The sequence below is a fragment of the Nyctibius grandis genome, chromosome 1 (assembly GCF_013368605.1).
Source record: "Nyctibius grandis isolate bNycGra1 chromosome 1, bNycGra1.pri, whole genome shotgun sequence".
Classification (NCBI taxonomy): domain Eukaryota; kingdom Metazoa; phylum Chordata; class Aves; order Nyctibiiformes; family Nyctibiidae; genus Nyctibius; species Nyctibius grandis.
The window spans coordinates 29349652-29365142 of NC_090658.1; the positions used below are offsets into that span (position 1 = coordinate 29349652).

A 15491-nucleotide genomic window follows, 5' to 3' on the forward strand; every position below is an offset into this window, starting at 1 on the left:
ACTTACTACTTTCACTTGAAAATTACATACAGCATGAAGCTTACAATGCATAACAAGGTTGTGTAGTTTATTTTATCTTCATCTTTGCTCTCCCAGGTAATATAATTAGAGGCCAGTGAATGGTGACAACAGAGATAAAGATAGTATTTGTGGTTTCTTGTGCATGAAGTTCTTTAGATAATATAATAAAATTGAACTGATTGGGAAGGTGGGGGAAGTTTAGGATGGATAGTTTGTGTTGAAAGGGCTTAACGACTTTTCAAGTTGTTAGAAATACAGAAAGTATTTTGAGAACGTTAGATGTGGGTTTGAAGTCATTCTGTAACTTGCTTTTTTGTTTTAGATGTGCCATTTTCTGTGAAATTTGTACATCTAGTTTTGCTCTATAAAATCCAGTTTGAGGATTATTTTGATGTTTATATGGAGTAAAATCAAATTGGTGACAACTTTTGAACGTGTTCTCTTAATTTGGTTTTACTATAGATTCTGCAGCTGAGGATGCATACCTTGCACATGGAGTGCCTGTTTTGGAGAGCATAAAAGACTCAGGACACTTTTTTGTGTCACATAATTCTTTTTTTTTTTTTTTAAGGCTACTTAAGACAATTTACTAAGTACAAGACTTGTGTTATAACATCAGACTTCTTGATAGGAGAAGGTTTGTACATAGAGACAACTAACTGTTACGCAAGTGTAGAGTTCCCTAGTAAATGAGAAAAGATCAAAAATCGTGGTAGTGTCTTGTATCCGAACTAGGGGGGTAATTGCACAGTGTTAGCATTTATACTGTCGATGCAAAACCTCAGTTTCTAGCTGACTGTTTAAGAAGGCATTTTGTCTAGCAACAGATTACTTGAAGACTTGTAATTAGAACATAGCATAGTACTCAAACATAAGAGCTATTTCAATTCTGGCATTTCTCAGTTGATTTTACTTAGCCAGGTGCTTTCTCTCTACTTTTTTTCTAAAAGAAAAAGTACATCAAGTTACATGATGTTCAGTTTCTTACAGAACCACATTGCTCCTTTTGCATAATGTTAGTAGCACCTGAAGCAAAGGCCACTAAACCTGAATTAAGACAGACAGTAAAACTAGATTAAAAAGTAAACCAGATAAGGAGTTGCTGCAGTATTTGGGGAAGTTTGTCTAAATTTGTATTAAAATAAGAGTGGGAGATACATTTCAAAAGAGGCATAACTGGTGAGCAAACTGTTGGGGTCTGTGGGACATTGGAGATCCTCAGCACATCATGGAGGTCCCTGTAGCAGAGAGGTAGCATGAAGTTTGGATTATCTGGAGGAAAGTCCTAAAGTTTACCCTAAAAAGGGAGGTGGGGTGCAGAATCTAACTGTAATCTTTTCCTCATTTTGTTATACTATTCTTTTTATCTCTCCTGTCAGAGTAAGCTGTGTATGCTGAAAATGTGTTTAGCTGAGATGAATGGCAGAAGTAAGGATTTCTTAACCTCTTTTTCTGACCTGGTAACAAACTCTTAAACCAGAACTAGATTATCATGACTTCACAGGATTGGTGGGTACTAGTGTGTCAGACACTAGTGACTTGACTGCTCAGGACCAGTCATGGCAGAATTCTCTCAAATTCTTTTTGGATGAAGGTTGCTATAATTTTCACATCCAGTCACTAAGGGTTTCATGGGGCAGTCATTTTTAGCATGGTCCGAGGTTGTGGTATCTGAGTTTCTGAAGTTCTCAGAAAAGTACAATGGGATCTGTGGATTAAAGAATGTATTCTCTGCTGACTTTGTAAAGTGCAAGGTAGTCTAGTAAACGAGAGGAAGTCAGAAGTCCTCTAAAGCTTCAACATAGATTACTCACATTTTACCTGCAAGCTTGCTCTCCGGACATGGTTCTTTCTCATGTATTTTGAAGTAGGTCTCCAAATATGGAAGAACTACTAACTTTCTGTGGATTATTTTCTCAGCTCATATCTCTTGTAACTGGATACATTTTAAAATCAGGATCAATGTATCTTTGAACTTAAAGTCACATGTAAACACATGAACATCTTTTAGGGGTGGTAAAAATGGAAATGTTTTACAAAGGACTAAGTATAATTTATTAAAAGAATCCTGTGAGAAGTTTTCTTGGATTGAAGTGGGATTTGCCGCCTTGTTTCCTTTGGCAGATGGTCTACATTCCCCCATTGTCACTTTTGCCATGCTTTACAAGAATACAGAAGTAGCACAGTACATGCAAAGCTAGTGAGACCAGTTGGTTCTTATTTATGAAGTATTAGCTGTTTTTCATGCCACGATAAAACTGGAAAGAGAATAGGAGTCATATGGTTGTTATTTTTCCAGCATGACTTAGTTTCTGCAGAGAATGACAAAACTGGCAGGGCTGCAAAGGTATGTGAATTACTGTGCCTTCATATGGAGAGCCTTTAATTTTGATGAAGTAGCTTTTTAAAAAACAAAACACCCCACCAAAAATGCAAACAGGGGTATGTAAGTTCACACTTCATTCAAGTCATTTATTAATTATTTTTTTCCCTCATTATAGTTGCTGACTTCTGCACGTGTGCATGCTTTATGACTTGTTTTGTAAAGATGAAACACAGGAAAGGGAGAACAAAGGTTGTATAGAGTGGTGGTTTTATAAATAAGACTCTTCTTCTCTGTTTTCCAGATTCAATATTGCATAAACATGGGTGCATTTTTGGATAAACCAAAAACTGAAAAACATAATGCTCACGGTGCAGGGAATGGCTTGCGTTATGGCCTCAGCAGTATGCAGGGATGGAGAGTGGAAATGGAAGATGCTCACACAGCTGTTGTAGGTATTCCCCACGGCTTAGAGGACTGGTCCTTTTTTGCTGTCTATGATGGTCATGCAGGATCTCGTGTTGCAAATTATTGCTCCACGCACTTACTAGAACACATCACTAACAATGAAGACTTTAGGGCGACAGAAAAACCTGGATCTGCTCTTGAACCTTCAGTGGAAAATGTCAAGAGTGGGATCAGAACTGGCTTTTTGAAAATCGATGAGTATATGCGCAATTTCTCAGACCTCAGAAATGGGATGGACAGAAGTGGCTCAACAGCAGTGGGAGTTATGATTTCACCTGAGCATGTATACTTTATCAATTGTGGTGATTCACGTGCTGTCCTCTATAGGAATGGACAAGTCTGTTTTTCAACACAGGATCACAAACCTTGCAACCCAAGAGAGAAAGAGCGAATCCAGAACGCAGGAGGCAGTGTAATGATTCAGCGTGTTAATGGTTCATTGGCAGTTTCTCGAGCTCTGGGGGACTATGACTACAAATGTGTTGACGGTAAAGGCCCTACAGAACAACTTGTTTCTCCAGAGCCTGAGGTTTGTGAAATTTTAAGGGCAGAAGAAGATGAGTTTATCATCTTGGCTTGTGATGGAATCTGGGATGTAATGAGCAATGAAGAGCTCTGTGAATTTGTTAAGTCTAGACTTGAAGTATCAGATGACCTGGAAAAAGTGTGCAATTGGGTAGTGGACACTTGTTTACATAAGGTATGTAACTGTGTTCCTCAAGCAGCTGTTCTAAAACGACCTTCTGTTTAGATGATACAGTGTTAATAGCAGTTCCTGGCCTACCCTTCCCCTTTTCCCTCTTCCTTCCCTCAAACTTCTGTACCCATTTCACTGTGTATTCTTGCTGAAGAATATACAGCCTTATCCTTTGTGCCTGGAGAGGTCATAGCAATTGCAAAAATAAAGGTTTATTATTTTCTCAAGTAATGCTTGCATATAGTTCCAGCTCTAAAGTTTGTTTCCAAATACAAAATTTTTGCAATTAATAAGTTCTGTGCAAGGTATTTTGATTTTTTTGTTTGTTTGTTTTTTTCAAGTTGGGCAGTGTTGGTTCCTTTGCATAAAATCAGTGTTTGCACCATCTCCTCTTCAAGGCATGATTTGTCTGTCATCTGAAGTGGTGTCTTCAGCTCATTGTTGTAGCTTAGATGGAGAATTACTACTTTTGCATCTGAGCTTGCTTGTACTCCTCAAATTTAGAGTGTTCAGAGCAACTACAGGTTGGTCTACAAATGTTTCATAAGTATACCATTTCCAGTATTTCCTCAAAAGTGCAACTCCTCCTAGTCTAAATAGAGTTCCTTCGTTAGGCCACAGACCAAACATGCAATTTTGAGGAAAATAATAAAATTAAGAATTCTAAGACTAAAGAATAACTAATTTTTTTCAGAAATGGGGTTGTATTCCAGTATATACCATACATTGTATGATTGGTTTAGATGCTGTGGCTTTTCTGACCAAGCACTTGACCAGCATTGTTAAAGGATGGTCACTCTAGTATACTTTCAGTAGAACTGAACCGTGACCTCATGTTTGTTTTATAAAGTCAGATTCTGGATCTGTGCAGTTTGTAATGATATTAGAAAGTTGTCTTCTGTCTTTAGGATGTGAGTTGTACCACATAAAATTAACTGCTGCAAAAGATAGGTGTCCCCGTATGCTTGGTATGAAAGGGAACGTAGAGTAACTCCTGAGTACTTGTGAAGGAATTTATTCTAATGTCAGATTCCTACTTCATTTCTTCAGGAGAGGGAGTTGTGATAGATGATAGGAACTCTCCAGTAGGTTGGATTTACGCAGAACAATATGCAGTGACTAATTGCACTTAAATTTCTACTAAAAAAAAAAAATTAAGATCTTGATTTCAAACAAGGAGTTTAGATTATGGTTCTACTGGATCTCCTTGTACGAGACTTTAAATTGTGTTTTTAAATTTGGCAGTGGATTATAATTTTGAAAATTAAATATGAGCAGGAAAGTGGTAGGAAAGCTTACTAGTGAAGGACTGGCATTAAAGTTTGTATCTGAAAAAGTGGTTGGCTGATGTTGCTGAGCACATGATAGTCTGTAAGGTCAGCTTGGTCATACTAAATGAATTCGTATTTTGTACTTATTTTCTTCAAGTTGCTGTGTATGACAGAGGGGCATTCTGATAAACATATTTGTAATGAACGTAATGTCTTACGTGAATGCTCTCAAACTGAAATAAATTAGTAGCTGGAGCTAGCTATTCTAGTAGTCTAGGATAAGTATTCTGCATTTCATTTTGCAATGTGAATTGTTTTTTAACCTGGCTTAAGGTAAGATTAAACGGCAGTCTAATTCTGACCTGTTTTCTTGATATTATTTTTAAAAGATTGACATGTAAATAAGTCTTATTAAATATTTTAAACTTTAAGACTAAGAATGTACAATAAAAATCAGTAAAATTAATTCTAGCAAGTAGTTTAGAGGTTCTTATTAATCAAAATACAGTTTTATTGCAAGGTTTCTTTTTTCTCAGGTATATCTTTAGTACTGTATTTGGAACAGGTACTAATTTGACTAGAATAGAAAAATGAAAAATAAGACTAAAGATCCTAACTCTTTTTTTCTTTGTCATATAGGGGAGTCGTGATAACATGAGTATCGTACTAGTTTGTTTTTCAAATGCTCCTAAGGTCTCAGATGAGGCAGTGAAAAAAGATGCCGAATTGGATAAGTACTTGGAATCACGGGTTGAAGGTAAGAAATCAGTTTTGTTCATTAGAAATGCTGTCATAACCTTCTTGAGCATGAAAACAAAAATCCTGAAAGCCATTGCTGCTGCTATATGTTGAGTCAAATTCAGGCCTGGTTACAACTCTGAATTTTTGTGTGTCAGGAAGAATGTTTTAAGCCATGTGGTTAGTTTGTCCTGATATTTCCTAAGCATTTTCTGAATGTGAGCTTTAGGTTTTTACTTCCGTCTTTACAGGTCAGATTAGAACCACTGACCTTGCAGAGTGTTATATCAGCTAAGTAAATTGTGATACTGTTAACGTCTTGCTTACAAAATATCATTGAAAGGGATACATGCTCCTATTTTTTGTGAAAGTTTTTGGCAAAAAGAAAAACTGGTGTGGGGTTTTCATGAAGGGACAACTTATCTCATTATCCAGATTGTTTTAACTGCCTCTATTTTAACACAGCTGTGAGTTATTTTTCACACCGACAACTTTTTTAAATGCACTTTTGCAAAAACTTAACAGAGTAGAAATGATCAAAATACCTATGAATACAAGAGCCTTAAATCATCCCTCTGGATTCTGAATGCTTACCAAGTGTCTGTATATGTGTGAATAAAACCTATATAATCATCTAGAACTTTCATGAAGGACTTAATTCCTAACCAGTTTCATTTAGTGACTGATTTTATAACTCTTTACTTATCCCAAATATTGAATGCAATTTCTTCCCTTAAGCAGAAACAGTGAAAGGAAAGTTAGCTTGAATTGCTTTTTTGCAGGTCCTTAATGTCAGAAAAACTTGACGTTTGAAGCAGGCTTTCAAACTGTTGCTTCTAATGTAAAATCTTTTATCATCAGTTAAGGTTGTTCTAAGGTCTGACAACAGCTCTATGTAGTGGCCTCCCAGTCTCTTCAATCTTCTCAGTTATTCTAGTGAGACAGGTATAGCTCAGTTTTGGTAGAATTGACTGAAATTCAGGGCTGATATTGAAAGTTTGCCTTTTTTTATAATATTGTTCTTATGTTGGAACAGGTTTTTGCAGAAGCAACCCAGGCATGAAAATAACTCATTTCTTGGAACAGTTAGTCTTGCTGTTAAAAATGTTGCTAGGATAATGCTGTGAAGTAGCATTATTGGAGAGAAGCAGTCATCAGAGGTTTTGAAAGCCTTGCTGTTATGATTCTTTCAACTTCTGTAATCTCATCAGAAGAGTACTGAAGCACTGTCACCCACTTATGGTGATGCAGCTTATTAACCCGTTTGTTGGAGCTATCAGTTATAGCAACAGTATTCAAGGAAGGAAAGGGATTTACTGAAGAGGAAGCTGGCTGAGATAGCTTCTACCCTTTCTTGACTTGTTTCAGGCCTGGACTAGAATATTCTGATCACTAGATCCAAGTTTAACTGTGCTTCGTGGAGAGGTGGTCCCTTTGTAGATGGATAATGAGTTCTGTAGCCTTCTTAGATTATTTGTTCCAGGTGCTGAGACCAGTGGTTTAGCTTTATACTATAGTATTGCTGTCTTGATAGTACTTTCTGTGTTCATGTTGAAAACTGTGTGATATTGGCAGTCTGCAGAACTGTTCAGCAGAGTTCCATGAAAGTAATCTTAAATTTGGGTGCCAGGATGTTTGGGACTTTGCAGGTCAAAACCAGCATGAAGCCACCATCTTGAGACTGTAGCAAGGTCTCAGTGGCATAAACCACACCTCTGGCCACTGATGGCCTGAGTTTGAGCATCTTTTTGTGAAAGAAGGTATGACTGACCAAATTTTCTCAACATGGATCCAGAAACTTTCCAGGCACTCAAGCATGGTGTGTATAATCTGTAGAGGTAAAATACTTAATTTCCTTGCTTATGACTATTTGTTGAGAATTACTAATACAGAACTCCAGCACTGTCACGGAGGAGATAGATGCCACTTCTGTTTTCCTTGTTCCATTTTGGTTTATTTGAATATCCGAGACATCCACTGGCTTTTTAAGATGCTGTAGTGGATATTGAAAGGACTGATGGGACGTGTTTTTCTTAGGAAGTACCTCATATCCAAATAAGTTGCATTAGGTATAAATGAGAAGTAATCTGTAGATCCGAGGAGATCAGGAATCTTCTGAGAGTGTACAACAGCAAAAATCCCACAGCTAACCTGTGGTAACTTTTCTTAACATTCAGTGTTGCGTTCAGTGTAAAATGCAACAGTGACATGGAAATGTACGTGCTGCCACTGTAACCCGTGGACAACTGTTAGTTTTGCCACTTTAGTATCAAAAATTCTGAAACTTATTTTAATGCTAGAAATGACACTGTAGATACTTTATAACTTAATTTTTCATTTGTATGAAACAGCTGTGAAAATCACTCATGTTCTTTCTCTAGATATCTTTTTTATTGCACTCTTACTTAAGCAAATAAGGTAAACTTAAAAATTCTTTTGTGTTTGCATCAGTGTCCCAGTAATCTAGATAGCTGATGTTACAAACCTTAATTTATATATAAGAAGGCCTTCAGGCCACGATACAAGTTATCTCTGAATGCCCTGGTGGTGTGTGTGGTGTCTTTCCCTCTTGTTTAAATGGGATCTGAATTGAAATGGCTTGCATATTTCTAGTTTCTGTGGAGATTAGAGAGCGCTAATGGTCACTTCAAATGCTGACTCTAGGCATGTGTCTCAGAACTTGGCTTACATCCCAGGCTTCCTAGATGACACTAGTTAAGATAAATACCTATTATCTTCCTATGTCTGAGTAGAGTACATGAGCTGTTAATAGGCTCTGGGAGAGAGCCAGGAGCAGTTACCTTCACTGACAGCAGTCAGGTGTGCACACAGTGGTTACTGGTTAGTATTCCCAGCTTCTTCATGGCTCCTCTCTCAATTAGCAGATAGGTGAAAAATGTATGGAACTGCAGTGTATTTTATTACTTTCATAAGTGAATGTTAAGAAGATTAATAGAAAAGCTTTCATATAACTTCTGATCAGAGTGACTGGATTAACTGAGAATGACATAGAAAGCACTATTTGCTAATAACAATGCAGTGTTGTAGCATAGCTGAGTTACTACTATAACGTAGCAAAATAACTTCTCAGCAGAAATGTATTTTAGCTATATTATCATATTTAACAAATACTACACACACCAAAAACAAGTGGAGAGTTTATAGTCTGAACTGGTGCAGAACCATTCCGAATGTAGCTGAAAATGATTGTTAAGCTGAAGTGCTCCAGGGAAATGAGTTGCTTCAATGCTTGGACTTCAGCTCTTCTTGATTTTTCTCCCTCTCCCCCCCTGCCTTCCCCTGCATGAGTTCCCTGTGTCATTATGTGTTCTGCTAATTGGACAGAGTGCAAGGCCTTTAAATGCCAAGTATTTAGCAAGGAATGAGAGTTAGCAAATTTGAGGAAATTCTGTCCGGAAGTGGAGAAAATAAAGGAAACAGACTTCAGAAGAACTTGAAATATTTACCTGTTTTCTAACAAATTTTTGCATTCATAGTACATTCTATGAAATTGTCATGTTGACACAGTCTCCTTAATTTAAAAAAATTGTTGGACTGCAACTTTTACCTTACGTTTGTGCCTTGAGTATTATTAGTTCAGAAATGATACAGAGAAGCTTGAACAAAGTATTTTTCAAACCGCTAAGCAGCATGGGGAGAATTGTTTGGAAAAATGTTGGATTCTTTAAAAAAAGTGGTCCAGTTTTAAGGTTTTAAGCAGTGAGCAGAAATACTTCTGACTTTAAGAAAAAAAAAAAAGAGAGGCAAGAGTATGGTCTCAACTGTTGGAGTAATAAGGAAAAGTGTTGGAAGGTGGGAACATGTTTTTGATCAGGAAAGGACAACTGCCATAATCAGTTTTGTATTCATCTTTAGACTTAAGTGTAATCTGGAGAACAGTGCATGAAAGAGCTGTGCCTGAAAGGTTTGAACTGCCTTTAATTCTAAAAACTTAAAGCCTGATAGATAAGCTGTGATGTTGATAGTATGAATTTCGTCATCTCTTCTAGTTATTTTCAAAAGACAGAAGTTGTATTTCTTTAGATATATTCTAAATATAGTTTACACCTTAGAACAGTCTTCTTCAGGGAAGTATATTCGTTATAGTTTATTTGTAGCTCTGATGTGTTTTGAGGCTCTGAATGTGGGAAGTGAGGCAGCTAAGTCCAAGAATATATGTTCAGGTACAGCAAGTGATTGTAGTGAGCATCCGTAGTAGATTTACGGATGTCTAAAATACCAGACTAGATGATGACTGTTCCTTTCAAAAGGCTAATAATGGACTTTGTTCATGTTAAATTGTTGTGTGCAACAGTGTTTCTTTCTCTGTTAAAGAATTAACAGCTCACAAGTTATGTGCAGTTGGTCGATAGCCAATAACAATTTTATTTATACATGTAGTAAAAGCATTCTGAGAAAAAATCGGCTTGTCTTAAAACTACTAAGCTGCAAAGATGGAGATGTCAAAATACAAGCTATGAGTTCTCTTAGATAATCTTACCTTTCAGTAAGTGACTAATTTAAATAAAGGTAACATTGACACTTAGTATAAAATCCTTTGGGCATTCCTGAAGCAATTTTAGTTTGATCAATAATAATTGTTCTGCATGAATGTAGACTGGAATATTTTTCTGTTCTCTTGTGGACCTTAAATTTCAAGCTGACTGGACTAACCCATCAAACCTTTTTGACAAGAAGTTTTTTCACTGTTATGCTTGGGCATTTTAAGCTTTGGTTCGGAGAGAAGGGTGTTGTTTGAGGCATGCTTTTGTTTGTTTTTTTTTTTTAAAAAAAAAGTCTATGTTCAAAAGCAGTTCAATACTTACACATATAACATTGGTTGTCTGTTTTTGTACATTCCTAAGTAGGATGCTGAGATCCTGTGTATTTGTACAACGAGTTGAATTAATTCAATGTGTTTGTACAGTGAGTTGAGTTCTATAAGATCTTTCCTGAGTTATTAAAACAAAACAGTTATTGTTTTAATACCAAAATAGAGTTTTTGTTTTAACAGAGTTATTAAAAAAACAAACTCAGCAAGTGATAGCTTACGGAGATTTCTAGTGGAACAACTGTATACCAAAGCTCTTTTGCTAGTTTGGGTCTTGAGGTTGACAGTATGTGTACAACTGCATTCCAAAGCTGCCCATTCAAGAGTATTCTGAAATACTTCTGAGGCTGTAGTCAACAGCTTGTGATAGTCATTTGTGGTGGTGAGCACAGCCGTGCTTCTGTTTTGGGTCACTTAACTGGTTAATTTCCAAAGTAATGCAGATGTGTTGGACAGTAGTTAAGTTATGTTAGGTCAGTCTTTTCTTGCTGCCACTTTCAGATGCTTCTTTCTGTTCTGTTTTTCTCATTTGTTTTTTTTTTGGTTTTTTTTAAGAGATCTGAAGTTTGGTCACAGGAAGAGAAAACTAGGCACAGAAGTCAGTTCAGTTCTCTGATAAGTTTCAGTTTATTTGAAAGGGTGTATCACACATGCAGATTTAAAAACTAACCAACCCCAAATCATAAATAGGGGCATGTGTTTGGTGTAGACTTAGTCTTAATAGTAGTTGAATACTCAGTTAATACAGTGAGTTGGATAGTGTATTTTGCATACGTGGAATATATATTGTATATAAAACTGTATTGTCATAATCTTATAGCTGGAGATCAGAGGAGATGCTGGAACACAGAAAACTTGTAATGCTGTCTGGTTGGGGGCTTGCATTATATAAAATTGAAATAATTTTTTCTGAATTTTCAAAATTATTATCTCCAAGTTAAGTGTTAGGCTTTTAGCAAAAAGTATTTTAGGACTAAAGTACTAGACGACTAGACTTTGTAGTGGAGTTTTATGGATTTGCACATATGATATCAGGAAATGATTCTTTTAAGTCTCTGAATTACATTAGCAATGCAAGTGTAAAAGTTTCTGCAATTGTTTTGCACATTCAGGGAAAAAAAAATTAATTGCAGGGTTATGCTTAACATCATAGAGATGAGGGTGAAAAATCTTGTAAATGCCTATAAATCTGTTTCTGAAAACATTTGGTTTCTTTCTCTAGTGGCCTTTGTTAAACAAATCTGCAGTGTGTATCTGCTAACTGATGTGTAATGAAAAAAGGCCATGCTTGGTCATTTGCTTTATTCTCGGATTTTCTATTAGGAAGTTGTTGTTTTGTTTTGTTTTTGAGAGGGGAAATGTTCTGGATGAAATTATTCACCCTAATATCAGGGAAGGAAAAAGGAGATGGTCAATTCCACCAGAATTCCTGGTTGGTACCTTCTAGAAATGGAGAGAAGATGCTTGTGGTTCAGTTCAGCATTCCCTGAGAAGTGGTTATACAGTAAAAGTTAGTTTCCAGTACCAAGAAATATACAGCAATCCTTAGTTCTGTTTGCTTTAATTCCTTTTTAAGGAGCTATAAAGATATTATGCTTGCATTAATATTTAGTAGTTGCTTACTTCTGTAGTCTTTCTTCTTATTTCTTGCTGTTTGCTACTTTTAGTACGTATAGAACCGTATATGCTCTTGGTATAAAAAGCAGTATCTGCATAAGAGACATTTCCTCTAAGATGTGACTGAGCAAAATTATATTATAGGGGTACAATCTACTTCTAACTAGATAGAACTGCAAAAAAAGAGAACTTGGGGCTGATTTGTGTTAATGTGTATGGAAGAAATTTTCAAAGTCCTGAGATTCAAGTATAGATATTCAGCTGTAATTTCCTTTGCTAACCATGACTCATTCTTAATGGATGGGTGTATGATAATATACGTAAAGTTTCATGGAAGAATATTTAATCACTTCTAGTAGTAGTGTACCCAGCTTATTCATTGCAGAGGTTGTATGGTGCTGACTTAATATTGGGGCTTAGAAGCATAGTGCCTTATTTGTTACAGCATAGTAAAACTATTCTAAAAGTGAAATTGCTTTTGAGGGGCTTTCCTACAGATCTCCCTGATACAGAGTAAGTGAGTACCTTGCAAGCACTTCATTGTTTTTACTAGCCCTGAGAGAAACCTCCACATCATTTGCTTTCTGGATAGGTGATAGACACCAAGAGAGGTTTAAATACACGAAAACTTGGGATGCAGTGTTTAAAGTAGGTAGGTGATGTGCTTTTCTGCTAACTTCAGAAACTCAAATTGTAGCTGCTTCTGGCTTTAGTTGCAGGCTCCAAATCGGGTATCCAGAATATAATCAATTGATTGTAAGAAGTTTAAGTGATTTGTTTATTGTTGGACAGTAGTCAAGATACAGACTGAAGGTTTTCTTAGGATGATATTTGAGGGGATCCATTCTTCTTAATTCTTTTGTTTTGTGGCTCAAAAAAATAATTTTTATCTAGAACAATGTCTGCAGGAAATGGCACTCCATTCCTTAATTTAGCTGATTTTCAGAAAAAAAAAATCTTTCTTAAAAATACGTGACACATGCATACAACTACAATTTGGAGATACCTTACTGAACCTTTTTCTGCCATGGTAGTAGTTGAATGACTAGAGGCTGATGACTGGAAGCTGGTAGTGTTATGCATATGTGAATGTATATTACACATTCACTTTACAACAACTTTGTTGAATAAGAACATGTGAAGACTGGCAGTTTAGGCAATTCTATTCCAAGTCAGAAGAACTTACTACCACTGGACTAGTGTGATACTTCTGCTTTGAAAAGGGAATATTGTATTATTAATTATTAGTCCTCAGTTCTATATTCTGTTCTGGCCACTTGAGTGATAATGGGCCATTATATATGCCTCTTTTTTGCATGATGGTCTTAGTGTTTATGTTCCAGAGATTCAGGACTTTGAGAATACAAGGTATTACTCACAGTGATGTATGACTGAATTCCTAGGAAGCGCTGGCTTTATGGCATTTAAGTTCTGAGTATGTGTTGCAATGCAGCGGGAAGGTAACTGAAACAGACTCCCAGCTGCCTTCTTTCTGGAAGAAAACAGGCTGCTGTCTCCAGGATATTTCATCCAGCTCGCAGTTTACTTCTGAGTTTCTCTGAGAGAGAGAATGATTAGCAGCATACTGGAAAGGCAGGCTATGGATTTGAATAGCTCTGTTCCACCATGCAAAGACTGTTTACCTAAAATGTAAAGAATGTTTTCCTGTTTACATATAACTTTTTCATAATATCTCTGCTAAAAAGTGATAGTATCTTATATTTTAGTGTCTTAAGGAATGGGTGGTATTAATTCAGTAATCTAAGGACTTCTTCTGTTTTTGAATTAGAAATTATGGAAAAATCGGGTGAAGAAGGAATGCCTGATCTTGCTCATGTAATTCGTATTTTAACTGCGGAGAATATCCCTAATTTACCACCAGGAGGTGGTTTAGCTGGCAAGTGAGTATTGTACTGGAATTTCTTGAACTGTTTAGTTCACTGAAACAAATACTTTTATTTAAATGTTTTAAAGCTTTCTTATTGTAACAGCTATACTCAAAGAAAAAAGTTGGTTTTTGTATTTTAAGCTATGTTACGTTTTTCACTACATAGACATTTGTGTCACTGTTCCTCTTCCGGAATGGTAAGAGGAAACAGATCATATTTTAGTACATAACATACTAGTTTACTATTTCCATATGACCATTTTAAAAGATAAAAAATAATTATTCTTGGCTTTTTAATGCTTTACATTTGTTAAGAAATCAGTAATGTAACCAGAATATCAAAATACTAGCTCAATTTTCCTGATGTCATGTTCCCTCCACCACTTATTGTCCGTTATAAGTTTGGGTCAATGCTTGTTTGCTCAGCAAACATTCTCATAAGAAAATTGTTTTTTCTTGGTTTAGTCTTAAACTGAATGTTAGATAAGCAGGAGTATTGAACTAGGATAGGCATTTTAAAACTTAATTGGAATAAACATTCAGAAATTACATTGGTTTTCTGGGGAGGCTAACGTGGTGTTCTAACAACCTATAATTTAAGGATTTTAATGAACAGAATTTAGCATTGCATAAACAATTGTTCATCTAGAATTCTCTAAACAGTGGGACCTATTATTGCTCTCTGGCATAGGTTATGTTGCTTATGGAATCTTCGTATTTTTCAAAATATGAAATCCTGTCCTCTGAGCATTTCTGTATAAATCTGTTTTCACTGTGTGTATTTACTAATGAGCACTGTTTGCCAAGATTATTTTTTTTCCAGCCTTAAAAGTACCTGTACATTCTGGGCCTTTTTCTCCACTTGTATGCATTCCAGGCATTCATAGAAGTTGTGGTATGCCCATTCTTCTTAGTGCCTCCCAGCTGCTGAATGAGTTGGTGTGTTTTGTCATTTTGCTCATCATGTACTGCTTCAATATTTGGAACCTTTGCATATAAATTCTATTTTAATCTGTTGTGACCCAGGTTACATTTTTAATGGGCTTAGGTTCAGAATTTGCCTTTTGATGCCTTTCTCTCCATTTTGACTTTTGAAGTCCTGCTTTACAGAAAACTGACTTCAGGAGGTCTATCTGCAGCTTCTTTTAAGAGAATATCATACAGTATTGAGTAGCATTTTCTTGGCCTTCAAACTTAGGACAAAGACAGGCAGTGATGTATTCAGTTTACTTGCAGGATTGAGCTCCTGAATGGAAGCTTTGGAAAAAGTATGACTACACAACCCAAAACCACATACCACGTAACTTAAAACTTTTGTCCTAACAAGATAATATTCTTTGTCTGGAGATCCTTATCCTGTAATGTTACCAGAATATGAAGAATTCACACTTTGTCCTTCTGTTTGAACTCCAAGACCTGGCTCAAACAGGTTTCAGAAAGAGCTTGTCTGTGGCTGACATCCTTGGTTTTAGCACCAGTTATAGTTGCTCCTGGTTTTTAATACATCTGAGCTGGAGAAACGCAATGCGGTGTTACCTTGACTGGTGTGTGTTGGTAAACCTCAGGAACCTCTGAAGTAGCTCCACTTCTACTGGCATTGTATAATTCCTTCAAGCATTTCACTTGTGTAGAAGCCC

General features: G+C 36.3%; 1 protein-coding gene across 3 annotated transcripts in view; it reads left to right on the forward strand.

Annotated features, from left to right (window-relative positions):
• The window catches only part of PPM1B (protein phosphatase, Mg2+/Mn2+ dependent 1B), a 64692-nt gene that overhangs the window by 37019 nt on the left and 12182 nt on the right, over positions 1–15491 (forward strand). For all 3 annotated transcript variants that reach the window (XM_068425105.1, XM_068425096.1, XM_068425115.1), the window contains exons 3-5: positions 2649–3512; positions 5420–5537; positions 13756–13867. In XM_068425105.1, the coding sequence (XP_068281206.1) occupies positions 2667–3512; positions 5420–5537; positions 13756–13867 (1076 nt within the window). In that variant the 5' untranslated portion in view covers positions 2649–2666. The remainder of the gene's footprint in view (positions 1–2648; positions 3513–5419; positions 5538–13755; positions 13868–15491) is intronic.